This window comes from Sparus aurata, chromosome 17 (assembly GCF_900880675.1).
Source record: "Sparus aurata chromosome 17, fSpaAur1.1, whole genome shotgun sequence".
Taxonomy (NCBI): domain Eukaryota; kingdom Metazoa; phylum Chordata; class Actinopteri; order Spariformes; family Sparidae; genus Sparus; species Sparus aurata.
Genome location: NC_044203.1, coordinates 16,908,359 through 16,923,140, shown reverse-complemented (window position 1 = coordinate 16,923,140; position 14,782 = coordinate 16,908,359). Strand labels below are relative to the sequence as shown.

The 14,782-nt window shown below is 41.1% G+C and overlaps 1 protein-coding gene across 1 annotated transcript; it reads right to left on the bottom strand.

Moving 5' to 3' along the window:
• Window positions 1–158: 158 nt before the first annotated feature.
• Window positions 159–13,930, bottom strand: mboat1 (membrane bound O-acyltransferase domain containing 1). Its single transcript, XM_030394795.1, has 13 exons — window positions 13,609–13,930; window positions 13,094–13,239; window positions 12,574–12,651; window positions 10,887–10,982; window positions 8,458–8,513; window positions 8,159–8,213; window positions 6,988–7,180; window positions 5,456–5,648; window positions 5,238–5,341; window positions 5,040–5,104; window positions 4,815–4,947; window positions 4,399–4,550; window positions 159–3,524 (listed from the first exon to the last, which is right to left on the bottom strand). Exons 1-13 carry the CDS (start codon window positions 13,696–13,698, stop codon window positions 3,347–3,349), a joined length of 1,539 nt encoding a protein of 512 aa, XP_030250655.1. The 5' UTR covers window positions 13,699–13,930; the 3' UTR covers window positions 159–3,346.
• Between the last annotated feature and the right edge of the window lie 852 nt (window positions 13,931–14,782).

Sequence of the window (14,782 nt, the reverse complement as noted above, 5' to 3'; positions counted from 1 at the left end):
CATTCACAAGAATGGGATGGACGGTTGGACAATCCAGGAACATAAAACATTCAATGTGTCTTTATAATAGCTCATAATTCCTTATCATTATGAATTATATGACAAATAACAATAACATTTTCACATCAGGCAGCACAAACATCTTTGACCAACAACAATGTGTTTCACTGAAGCTTTATTTGTTATTCAAAAGTTTTTATACCACTTACTCTATACAAACAATACTAAAATGGAGAAATGTGATAATAAGAAAATATCACGCACACACACACACACACACACACACATACACACACTCAGGATATTTGATCACACATACATCTGCAAAAACACATAAAAAATATCTCCACAATTAATATTAAGTCAAACAGCTGCTCGTTCTGACAACACATTCATACTGTGCCACTCGTCGCTCATCTCCCTGCACATCAAACATTAGCCACATGCAGACTTGTTATTGATAAAAAAAAAAACCTAAAAAAAACCCCCAATACATTTCAGTTAATATGGGCTGTGTCTCACAAAAACAATTCTATGTTATAGCAAAGCCATACACGGCAGTTGTTCGCTCTTCAGCACCTCTTGAGTAGTTTGGGTGCAGTCAGCGTTTGAAAGTAGCTGCCACGGGGACCGACTGTATTACCCTCCGCAAGAAGCACCAGCATTTTCTTTCAGGTCCACATGTGTATAATTGCAGGCAAAAAGGGCCTCTTGCAAAAAGATGCTGAGTCAACAGGTCTACAGGATCCCAGAGCAGTCATTACTGATGCTTCATTAACTCCAAGAGAGGTACTACTGTGCACTTAAACACTACAATAATTAACATTAATTATCGTCATATCTACTCCCAAAAGGTGAATGATTTAGTCACGAGGAGATTTGTTCTAATCGACCATGACAGGTGAGCTTCTTGTGCACGTCCCCTCCGTCTTATTTACCTTAAAATCTTTAAAAATTCCCCTGTGGTAATTTTTTCTATAATTAGAGTTAACTCCCCCCTCTATTTAAGCCAACACTATGTCCAGATAAAAAAAAAAACAAATAAAAGAAAATACTGTAATACTCTGTTTTTTCTTCTTCTAACAGCCTCTACTCGGACGCTTTAAATATTAAGAACTACAGAGTTGAGTTAATATGTGAACCGAGTCTAAAATACACATTTTCAGGTAGTCCAAAAGTTGAGATTAAATTCCAAAGCAGGTAATAAAATGCAATAAGACGGTGTCTCTAACCCGATTAAACAAAAACAATGAAGCTGCATTTTCATTAGGAAACCCATATGATGCATGTAAAGGAACAACCTTATATTTTGCATGCCATTGTATGTGTCATTTTTCTTCAGCAGGCACTGTTAGTAAGTTTCATTATAACAACCCACAGATGTAGCTGAAAGCTAACACGTCAGCCTGCAGCAGATAGCACCATTAATAACTAAGCCTATGTGCCACTTCTGAAACTCAGTGCTCCCAAACCTCTGATGAGTGATGACCAAACATGACAGAAAGTCAATAATATTTCAAATGTGAATGAATCCTTTTTGTTTTTACCGTGATTAACTGATCTGTGATCAAAAGCACCAGCCCGCAGATTCATCAACTTTGATTGTGCAAAATAAAAACGCTAGTGAAAAGAAGAAAATTGTGAATTTTGGCGAGAGAAAAAGAAATATGCTTTCTGCTCATGCATGGTAAAAGGTTGCACTGGGAGGTGCTGCAGCATAACAGAATCAGTCAGTCCCAATTGTCCTACCTTCATTACTCAATTCAGCAGAGTTCAGACACTATGAACAACCAGCAGATGTCTCTGTTAAATCAACCCGCTGCTGCTGATCAGTTCTGGTAAATCAACGGACTTCGACTGGGTTCTCTTCTCACAAAAGAACCACAGAGCGGACACATCCCCCTGCTACTGAGGAGAAATGCATCCGATTTATAAAATTCCTATTCATGGTCACACGGTTCACAGTTTCATTCCATAAAGAGAAACCTCAGATGTATTTCCTCCCAGTTTCACCACAGCATTTTGTTCAATCACTGTATACCATGATAACAGGTGACCAGCACCGTTAAAATGGTAAATACTAAACACAGTAAAAACTAGGTCACTCTCTCTTTTCTTTTTTTTTTTTTTTTAGAATTGATTATAATTCCCTACTGGTTCAGCAGAAAAGTAGATTTCTCTGTGAAAGTCAGACTGCGCTCATTAAATTATTGAGAACGTTGTGCTTTTCCTTTCAGCTCTCAGCATCAATGTGTGCTCATGACTGCACCATTTCATCACTTGTTAGAATAGTGCAACACAAGACAACATACGCAGGGGTTTGTTGTTGTACTGTTGCATAATGTATTTTTTAACTGTAACTATCTGTTAGCTTTTCCTTTACTTTTACAGGGGTGTAGCTAAAGCCCATGATTATCCACAGGAGCTGCAATAAAGTGTTTGGTTGCGCTACAGAACAGCAAAGTCTCCTCACCGGGAGGAGCTGCCATCCCCCCACCCCTTAAAAGACTTCATTAGTAATGGTTTCACTGGACAGTTTGAGAGCTGCGCGGTCTAATTGGTATTTCAAGTGTCGTTTCCGCCAAACCAGCATTAACTAACAGTGGGAGATACACCGACACTGTCGATTTTTCAGTGACAAGGTCCACTCTCTCACACACATATACAGTAAAAAAACAGGCCTCCCGCTCATCTTGGTATGCTCTTTTGTTGTGGCCACACAAGGGCAGCCTTTGTACGCCATCAAACTGTGACCGAGTATGAGAGTATGCGCATATTTGTTTCCTAGTGTCTTGCTTGTTTGTGCATGATGCATGTGTGTGTGTGTGTGTGTGTGTGTGTGTGTGTGTGTGTGTGTTTGTGTGTGTCCTGGTATTTGCGCCCTGTTTATGAGCTGCTCTCCCACTGTGCTGGCTTCGATCCCACCGATCTGCACAGAAGGAGGACAGGACAGAAAGTGAGCCTCCTTTCTCTCTTCACACTGTTGCGTTGTTGTTGGAGCAGGCAGACTGCAGTTGAGATGGAGGGGGAACAGTGGAGGAGAGAGGAGGCAGGTGGAGGGGAAAGTGGAGGGTGGTGGAACCAGGGACTCAGCTAACGTCTTTGCAGTCCGCCTGCTGAGCTTATGTTTGATGTATTGTCTTAATCTTACAATATGGCAAAAAAGCTCCCCAGCGCCAGAGGTTGAAGACTTGCATCAAACTCTTTACTCTGTCTTGTCCCAGAAAATAAATAACAAAGTATTTTGCCATTAGAAGTTGTCTGAATGCCCTTTAGGGACATTCACTTGTCTCTGAGAGGACGCCGTGGACAGAGAGCCTGGTAAAAGAAAGTGAGGAGAGGGTTTTCAGTCTACTTTGTCATTGTTGTTGGAGTGAACAGGCTGGCACTGGGCTGAGCACGGAGACGAGAAGGAGGCGGAGGAAAACGTTTTAGTGGCGGCGGAGGGTTCCCTGGGTTTGTGTTTCTGATGCAGGGCGATCGCAGCCAGAATGCTAATGATGTGCACGTGGAAGTACATGGACCTGGGTAAGAAAGGAGGAAAAACAGAGTGTAACTTTGTCATTAGTCATTCCTACTGATTCCTACGGATGTGCTGATCGGTAGGAAGTTTGAGTTTCAGAGCAGACCACAAAATGTGTTAAAAACTAACTTGCTGAATAATTTTTGAATTAAGTATAAAACAAAAGGAGGCTCGACTCTTTCCACGTTAATAAATGTCATCAGCCAGTAGAAAGGGCATTACTGGTATAGTGGCTCTTGATATATCATGTAAAATGTTTAGTCTAAAACTGCAGCGATTAGACAGAAAGTTCATCAGGGGCTATTTCAATTATCTGTTACATGTTTGAGTAATTTTTAATGCAATATATTTTGGTTTCAGCTTCTGAAATGCCATTTGATTTTTTGTATTTTCTGGTTTCCTTGATCTTAAATGATAGCAAACTGAAGATCTTTGGGTTTAAGCCTGTTGGTTCAGTTAAACAAAACATCTGACGACATCAGCTTGAGCATTGGGATTTAAGTTGGGCATATTCACTTCTTTTCTGACAGTTTACAGGTAGCCCACTTTTAACACAGTTCCTCTCTATATTTTAGTCATCAAGATTTGAACCCTGCAACAGGGGAATTTCTAAGACACAGTTTGCTGGGTGGATCCTCAGACATACTTCCTTAAACTGAAGACTACAGGCAAATGTGTGGCAATGTTCCAGTAGCAGGCTTACAAGTCCACAAACCTGGACAACAGTACAAATTTAATAAACTTGCGTGCGAAGACAATAATGTGTGGGACTGCTTGAAGAGCATGGGACAGTTGATGGTTTTTACGCACAATGACACAGATGTTGGCGAGCATAAAGCATGAGGACAAGAGAACAAATGATGAGTAATACATACCAGTAATAAACCAATGTGGACTCTACATCGAGAAGCAGAAAAGGCATGACAGTGTAGCAGATGGCCAGCTGGGTAGCTGCCCAGGTTAAGATGTCGTAACCCAGCTTCAAGCCTCTATAGCCCAGGAAGTAGTGGCGAACAGATTTCCGTATCTGGTGAGGAGAAACAGACAAACAGAGGGATCAATGATGACCAGTGGAAAAAATTGGTGTATGTAAGCTATGGTGCTTATGTACTTCCAGCTAATTCCATTAAGTTACATGACAAGAATTATTCACCTTCCTCTGAAAAATATCATGAACTGAATGTTGTTTTAATCAAATTTACAAAATAAAAAATAAAAAATACTGACTGTACCATTTGTAGACTGTTCCATTTTCCTTGCAGTTGTTGATTAATCTGAACTGAGTACTCACCGCTCGTGCTGCCATGGTGATGGGGATGGCAGTGATGAAGGTGAAATAGTACCCTGGATAAACACCGTGCCACAGGGCAGACAGGATGAAGGTCAACGCCAACCTGTGCTTGGGTGCTCGGTCATAACACACCCTAGAAGACATTAGAGGAATCAGATGCTTTAAAAAATGCTTGTGAAAGCTGAGAAACTGAACAGTGTTGTCGTCTACGTTAGCAGCACATACGTTTTGAGCCAAATTCCTGTTCGAATATTCCAGTTGTCTATGAATGTCTTGAAGCTGGTTGCAGTCTGAAAAAGAAAGACAAAGAAAAATAATCACAGACCTGCAAAGTCAATTCAAGAAATGTGATTGTGAATGAATTTTAATATAGACAGATAGACATTGTTCTGCTGTTTGAATCATATAAAACACTGAAGGTACCTCAATCCCCAAGATGTTGAGGTTGCAGATGAGGTCCCAGGATGGCTTTCCATTTTCATCCATGCCCAGGAAACCATAACCTGCGGCGTTGTTGACTGCATCAGCTGACCGGACGAAGGAGAAAAAAAAAAAAAAATCGACTTACATGAAGATAACAGTGCAACTCATGTTCCCAGCACACTACCAGCTGACACGCAAATCCCACACACAATGCTCACCCAGTGTCCAGGCAAAGTAGAATTTAGGTCTTGCGGCTTGAATGGAGAAGAAAGCGTAGGTGAGCCTGGTGAAGAAGGGGGCGTGGCTGATGAAGTGGGGGTTCACGTTGTACGTTATCGGCAAGGACCGAGTCACGGTGAGGAAGAACAACATACAGCCGCAGCAGACCAGCAGTTTTCGACAGACAGCATGCTGCAGGGAGGAGAGAGAACTGCTGAGCACTGACGGAACAAGCATTAGGAAAGGACAACTGGGCTGTCCAATCCATTAATGGTGAAATAATGCATGCTATTAGAATTTGTGCATTCACCACTTAAGATATATATTTTTCGTTCTTTGACTTCAAACAACATTAAGTAACGATAAGGACACACTGAAAACAAATATGAGTTCTTCGCTAAGATCTTCTTAATTCATTCACTACATCCATTTACTCTGGTTGCGGTTTCAATTGACTGGACCAGATTAGACTGTGTACAACTCTGAAAGATGCCCGGATCTTAATTGACCAGGAGGCGACTACTGTAATTGAGGTCCAGTCATTAAGGACACATAGAGGCTGGTCACATTCAGTATAACCGTGTGTTCTGAGTGATCTGATCTTAAGCAGACAGCTTTATGTCCGTCAGTTCACACCTGGCATTAACATGTGTCTCGAGTAGCCACTCGTATTCTCACTTCCCAGCTACATAAACATACACATCAATGGAACAAACAGATACGATGTTTTTTACACAAAGAAAGACATATCTTCATGTACAACATTTGCTGAATTGACAAGAAGGCCGTTATCGTTAAGAATGTGTTGTAGACAGCATTGTGTACATTTTAGAAAGTTTCTCCCTACTCCAGACCTCACAAAATTTAAAGGGAGTCTGGGTATTTTACTCCATGGGCATCAGAGAAGTTGCCTATATTACTGCATTAGTAAAATTTGACATGTTTATTGTCAATAGAACGTTGTGTTCATTCATAAATCTGGTGTAAATGATAAATCAGTGGAAACTCTGTTCAAACAGCTGCTAAATATCAGTAGGTACGGTGCACTTTAGACACGGAAGTGAACCAGCTGGTACAGCGGTGCCAAGACAAACTGACAATTTCTTACAAAGAAAGAAATAACTTATTTATTCGCAAAGTTGGTTATGTTTCTCCTAAATCAACAACTCTTAAAAAACAAGATTTGTGAGGAAATTTGGCTTCTGTTGATACCATATGTGAACAGCCCATTTTCTATTGACTAATTTTCACTACTGCCTCTTTTACTGCTTTCAGTTTGTTTCAGATTTCAGATATGTTAGAGAATATAACATGAGGGTGATGACATTTTCAAATATTACAGGAGAACAAAGCCGAGACAGCATGCTGTGTTTCCCTCCAGATACAACTGGTAATGTCTCCTTGACAACAAAAATGAGATTAAGAGAAGACTGGAACAGACCAGACCTACTACAGTCCTACATAATGCTGGGTCTTTAAGTTCTATCAGATACAAGGGATCAGAAACCAAACCTGCATGACATGAACATACCAGAGGTGATGGTTCTGGTGTCTTATCATAGCCGTTCTGCCCATTACAAGCACCAGAATGCTGCCTGAGCCTCCTGCCGATGTGTCTGCCCTCTATGAAGTCTATGTAGTCCTTATAGTTACTGCATGGTCCCACCAACACACTCAGGAAGTTGAGATTGTAACTCAGGTACTCGATGAATGAGGGCCTCACACTGCAGAAAGAACAAACAGAGACACCCTGTTTATTTCCAGTGAGGTAATAGTGATCACTTCAGGTGAAATGACCCCATATGACAAAATAAATAGACAATACAAATATATACACAAACTAGCTTTAACATAGCCTCTGCCCTCCAATTGCAGCAGTTATTTAGCATTTCAAGAAACCAGGGTTGGGTATCTCAAACTGCTTATAAATGGTAACCAGCTGTAAATACTGAATAAATCATAAAGAAATTTGTTCTACAATAAGAAAAGTATTGACCCACCAATCTTCAGTCTAGCTGGTTACACATGCATCAAAGCTTCTGTGTAATGTTTACTGCGCAACCAACCTTTATGAGTAAAAATCAATTATCAGTGAGACCTACAGGCAGCAGAGGAATCTAAAAGAGAGCTAACCAACACAATCACCAAATTTGGAGCTAACAGACGAAGAGCCACACTCTCTTATGATAGTTTTTTTGGTACATTTTTAGATCTATGTTACAACAGCATGCACGGTACACTGACAAATGTGGTTTTATCAATTCACATGCATAAACATGTAATGTTTTCCATGCAAAATGATGCCTCCGCTCTCAGTTCACAGCATGCTTTTTTACAGGAATAAGCTATTCACCATGATTGCATGTCCGTGTCATTGTCCTTCGTAGCTAAAGGAAAGGAAACAGTTATTTAACCTTTAAATAAAGTGTTAACTCAGATGCAACCTTCTGCGCATACATATTTTGACCAGCCCAGGTATGAATTTTTATGCACCTCAAGCTTCAGGTTTAAAAGAAAATCAAATAAATTAACTAGGAACAAGAGGAGGAAACCCATCAGAACCCCCGCTTTATCATCATTCACAGAGCAGTGCTCTGACTCACCAACAGAAAGTCAGTGATGTTCCACACGGCAACAGATAACTGCCACTGTATAAAAATGATTCAACTTATTAGTGTGTTTTACACACAGAAGAAACTTACTTTACTGCCAGAAGCTTCTGCTCCGGGGTCAGTTGTTCAGATTTCTTACACATACCTGAAAAATAAGAGATGAAGTAATCACCAACTCCTTTGGAAACTTTCATTTTTGCCACCTTTCATCAAATAATAAAAGGAACTACGGCAGAATTTTATTAAGCTGCCTCAGTTTCAGAGTCCTGGTATTGTGCATGCTGGCTCAGTCACAAAAGAAGTGTCTTAAATGTGAGACCATATCATCGCCACTATTAAAGGTTATATCTGAGCACATTTAAGTGTGAACATGTGTGTAGTTGCTTTACCGTCATGGAGCTGGAAGGCCAATGTGGTGATCTTCTGGGTAACTATCATCAGAGGCCTGGGTGGAAATTTAAGAAAAAAAATCTTATTGCTTAATTCAAGTGTAAATGTTTTAGGGAAGAAGGCTTATATCAACTGCTGGTAACTAAAGTTAGACGCTGATTTTGTGGAAAAAAGCGAGAGACGATCTTGACAAAGTTTCAAGTACAGGAATCAGGTTTTTAAGAGTTTAAAACTCAGACGCAGATTTCACTGGCAGCTCAGCAAACAGCACGTTTGTCTGATCAGCAGTAGGATGCTCTTTTTTCGATGACTAACTCGAAACAAAGCACCTCCAAAGCAAACGCCTACTGGGCAGCAGAATTTAGCCCCCCCCCCCGATGAATGACTTCATTCTTTTTCAGTAGTGACAAGTCAGGCCACTTATTAATCTACCGCTAATCACATAAATCCCTAAATTTTCCCTCAATCATCGTTCAATCTGAAACCAATAGAGGCTCATCTTCATCTTGTAAAGATCAGGGATCAGAACACCTATAAAAATCCATAACTCATTAAATAGTGCAGCTTTGTTCACGTTTATTTGTAATGCAATAAACAGTCAAATATGATTAATTACTATTTTGCTCCTGACTGTCATCCAGGTAAACATACAATATGTGTACCTAACTTATGTTTGCGTTACTTTACAACGAGTGAAACTGTGATGAGCACGTTTCACAATATTTACAATGATAGAGTGAGTGATTAATCGATTAACCTGCTGATAATTTTCATGATTAATCATAATTGAAATAATCTTTAATTGCAGCCCTGACATTGAGGCAGGATCCTGTACAGTAAGTCTGAACAGGCTAGTTTCACACCCCCTCTCCTGGTTTCATTCACAGATAGAGACCTCTCTGTCCCAAGAATGTGGGTGTGTGTGCACAAAGACACACATAAACTACATCTCTCTCTCGCACACATACACACACACACACACGCACACTCACTGGTTCCTGTGTGTGAGTGGGCTGCATTGTGTGCACTGCATGGAAAACCGAGGCGTAGAGGGTGGCTGGCCGAGCGGCTGGCAGTGCCAGCTCAATGAGAGTTGGCAGTTGGCTTTAGAGCAACATTTTCGGGGGTGTGCAGTGCAACGCTCCACCATTGCAGCCTGCAGACTCTGTTTTTCCATGTAGACTCTAAAGCTGGCGGCGTGCACGATATTTTGACCCAGTTCACTTTCAGTTCTGCTGCCTTTCTGCCAGATTCAGAAAAGATCAGCTCACTGCGATGCTCTAAAGCACACGGACTTACGAGACAGTTTTGGCGTCCTCCAACAGTGAAAGCAACACAACATATCAAGGTGACGACGGGGAGAACACAACAGTAGGAAACAGCGAGTTATCAACTTAAATGAATGAATAGAATGATAAGATAAGCCAGCACTTAGTACCCACATTGCTTCATCAAAGCTGTTTAGGGAGTTCTACATATGAGCACCATCTGTGGGATTCACAACTATGAATCTGTCGAAAGGCAAAAGCTTAGAGAAGCTGGGTCTCTAATTCAATAAAATGACCCTACCAATGGCTGACTCACAGCCCTGGCTGCTCATCACCAAAGTCACGCGGAGCACAAGTGGGGCTGCCAACAAATTCATCCAGAGTGGTGCTGGGGAGAGAAGTTGTTGAATACAGGAGCCATCGAAGTCTCCTGTCAACTTATTACATAACAAATACTTTTGCCCAGTTTATTTGCTATGGATGGTGGCACCGCAGGCTTTATCCTGACAGAACACATTTATCTGCAGCTCCATGTTAGTTAAATATTTGTCTGCTTTTTGTGAATCCTGGAGGCCCTGCTATCTCTACAAGATAACCAGTATGTTAACACAATCATTGCCCTCTTGCATGCCATCAATTTGACAGTCGCTATGGAATTAGGTTGCGGTTGATGCCTGTGGGCAGAGTTTTGATTTCCAAACAGACATGCATGTTTCTGAATGAACAATGACAATCCTCAAGTTTTGCTTCAAGCACTTCTGAGTTGTCCTCATAGAGTTGAAAAGGGGGCATGCAATGTTACAAAATAAAGAAACCCTTGATACAAAGATGAACATAGAAACAAGGAGCAGACAGGTTACTGTTTGAAACACAACAAAGTCACAGTTGCCCAGAAGCAGAGAGCGCCTCTAACTCCACCTGGCTGGGCAGTGTCAACTGGGAACAATCCACACTGCTGCTTTTTAATCAGTGCTGTTGTATTTACACAAGGCCGTGGCACCTGTGGTGACTGTGTGAGCAGGTACAATACAGTTTGCAGACGTTAACAGATAACATAAAGGTTGCTCTAAAAACCGAAATGACTAATATGCTGTCACCACAAAGGTGTGGCAGCGGGAGGAAAAGAGGTGAGACAGCCCAGTGATTAAGTTTTTCCTCACCCAGAGAAGTCCGTGGACAGGATCCCATAGTTAAAGATGAAGACTCTGCTCACTTGGCACGCTGTCAGGTAGCCCATCGCCATCACCATGGAATACCTGTATGTGGATGAATGAACGAAAGTGACTTAGACAGAAGACAATTAAGATATTCTGGTGATAAATATAATGCCTGTACATATTACCAAGTATGGCTGACCCCTTTTTGACACTTGCTTATCGGTTTTAAATGTCAAGAAATTGATTTTAGTATATGCTAATTTGATCAATATAGGGATTTCTTAGTGCATTTCTTACTTGTATGCATGCAGAGGAGTTCAGCCTATTTCATGGATGTCATACGGTATAGGATTGAATAGGAGGAATCTGATGCAGAGATGCAAACGATAAGTTGATTCACTTATAAGTCAATCTAAAGAATAGTAGGTGACAACTATGACTGATGATTGATTGATTGTTTAAGTCATTGTTCAGGCAAAAATGTCAAGCATTTGCTGGTTCTAGCTTCTTCTAGTAACGATCTGCCGCATTTAGTTGTCACATATGATAGTAAATAAAAAGTAATTGGTTTTTAGGCTGTTGGTTGAACAAAAGTAGATATCTGAAGACGTCAATTTAACCTCTGGCAAACTGTGATGATGATGAGGATTGTGGTGAAGATTAACCAGCAGATTAACTGATAATAAAAATGGTCTTCAAATGATTGATTATACATATAGTGGGTTAAAGTGCCAATCAACACGAGGATCACAAGAGATTCCTACAAACCACAAATATTGACATTGTAACATTGCGTGCACTAGAGCGTCCTGAGTTAGTCGTGATTCATTCGCAGCTTTCCCTCTCACCATGTGCTACAAGTGTAATGTGGTGTGTATGTTTGACCTGGGTCACAGTTTACATTTTTCTTTATTTCTATTATTGTGCTTTGACTCCACTGTCTGCACTGATCTAACAGACTGGTCGGGCTGGCGTGTCAGGCTGCTTTTCACCTGACGTGTTTTGGTTTCTTTCAACAACAGCACTTTAATTCAGACTACATTTTAACAGAAAGATAATGGGGCGGGGTGCATGGCAGTACAGTGTGTTTTGGACTGTGTGGGAGGGATAGGGATAGGTTCAGAAGGCGTGAGCAACAAGAAATGTTTGTTTTACAGATTTTTAGATGTCCAACCCCGCCATACAACAACAAGAAGTTATCTGTAGTAATGTGCCCGGGCTACCAAATGGACGCCTCTGACGTAAAGAGTTTCTCGGCTGATCTTGTCTGACGAGTTCTGTCAGAAGATAACAGGCGGGATTGCACCGAAAGGATGGAAATGACATGTTGCTGATTCGCAGTTTTGTCATCTGGTGCTGGCATGATGACAGACAGCCAAGTCACGTCGCAACTTTTTTTTTTCCGCTATTATGAAATACAACTGGGTTCTGTTATAACCAAACCAAGCAGACTAACAGACGCAGAGTGATGCATGTAGATAGTTGTCAGGTAATTTCGCGACTTTGATTTATTGCACACAGCATTACATTATGTACTTAATTACAACTTTGATTAATTACAACTTTGAACAAAAACACATTTCCTGTAACAGTTCAGAAACCATCTTATATTCCAACATTTGACTCCATAACAGCTTCATTCCAGACCTATATGTGGATTTTCTTATCCAGTATAAAGACCGACACTTACCTGTGTACATTGTTGATGTCAGCTTGGACAACAATCAAGTAGCTTGCAACCACCACTGTCAGGATGTGAGCTGCGTACCTGCAGAGAAGGACACTCACTATCAGAAGATGTACACCTTTACAGTTACACTTCTTTATATAAAATAAAGTGGGCTGCATGTCTGTACTATGATACAGTGTGTGTGTGTCAGCCTAGTGATGTTGCCTGTTATTCACTGATCAGATGCCATCACAAACATAATCTGTTCTGTGCACTCTGACTGTCTACAGCCTAATTGTCCTATAATTGTAAGCCTGTGGCGCTGCCAGCGTTCAGCACTTGACCCTGCACACTGTCCACAAGATAGTGGACAGATAGTAGTGCAAGATAGTCAACTAGCACGTATTCTATCTCAAAGCATGTTGGCGATCAAGGCGTGTTACTGTGTCAGTGAAGGGGAAATGAAGAGGTGCAGCGTCATACGAGAGAAAACTGAATGGACCACTGTGTGAGTGCTGTCTCGGACAGTATCATACAGTACCATCCAAAGCAGAAGATGAGAAAGGCAATGCCAAGGAGAGTGGCCACAGCGTGCCTGACCAGGGGGTTGGCATGGCTGGGGCTGAGGTAGAGGCGAAACCAGAAAGCAGCAGCCAGGGCAAACAGCTGGCACGCCAAAAAATTCACCTGTAAGACAAAGATATTATGTATTATATTAATATTCAACAAAATATCTGAATTACTTTTACCTTACAAAAAAACCCTCATAATACTCATCCCCTGATCATATTGTGACAGCATGTTGCGAGGTAATGATTGGGTATTGTTTGTACATAAGTTAAGTTGGCTAATTTTTTAAAAAGTTTTTTAAGCAAAACCCCTATCTGCTCATTACAATTAGCCAATGAACTGCAGCGTGGGCGTCGTGAATCACTGAGCGTCTCTCTGACATGTGACACAAAGTTAATTGACGATCTATAAATTCATAACGTTCACAGAGAGTAGTATTTGTAGGGAGGGGGCTGTTGAATAAGTCAAACTCATGTGCAGACATACCTGATCAAGAGGAAAGCCCAAGTATCCACTGACAGGCAGCAGCCACTTGGATCCAGTGGTGTTGAACGCGGAGTCTGCGCGCTCGCCCATCCTACGTAGTTTGGAGGGTGGCGGAGCCTCAGTTTTTTCCCGGTTTTATTTTCGCTTCTGTTTTAGCTTATCACTCGCTATTTTCTGTCACTGACATACATTGTTTGTCGGAGAGGCCCCGTGACAAGTCAAACCAGTCCACAGTGTGATAGCCCAAGCATTAAAACTCCCAACTCCCTCCTCCTCCTCCTCTCTCTCTCTCTTCTTCGGCCTCAGTGACAGTCAAGTCTGACAGAGACAGTCAGAGAAGACGTTGCTTTTCCGGTCACTGCTTCCAAAATAAAAGTCGTTTTTATTTACACGGGTTGTAAAGAAAATCAGAAAGGAAATTACAAAATATACACAGGAGTAACCTGACATGCAATCGTGTTTCCTACAGCAGACCAGCCACTTTTATATTGATGTGATTTTTTTTTATGATAATCCCGAAGATTTTAATTCTGTGCCCTCCTTTTCAAATGTGCATCTTGTTAGTTATTACTTATTTTACGCACAGAAGTGAAACGTGAGTAAACATTCATGTTAAAGAGACGCTTGGTGGCGCAATGTTGTACATTTAACTCGGACATCGTGATACGCAAAGACGTATGAAAGCCATTTCGCCTTACTTCCGGTGTTATTCAGGCGCTCTTTCAAGCCTGAATCATCATGAAATCATAAAGTGGCATTGCCTCTACTTAAAATTAGTGTTTGACTGGGGACACTTGGCGGAGAAAAAGTGGTTTGTGAATAAGTGAATAAGACATACCACTTAAATAAACTATTATAGCTTATAACACAATATATAAAATAGATTTGCTCCTGCAAATTCTGTTCTCAAGGGATCAGAAGTACAGATAGATTTAATCTCTAAAGAGAACAAAGTGCAGAACTAAATATACAACGAAAGTGTCTGCCTGCTGGGGAGAGGTATTCACCTGTAAGTGCCACACATGTAAAATTCTATATAATAAAACAATGGTTCTCAAAGTGGGGTGTGTTGACCCCCACGGTTCCTTGGGAGGGTTGCAGGGGGTCCAAAGCTAAAGGGGGAATAATTCATTGAACTATAATTCCATCCATGAGCAACACAATGACAGAAAGT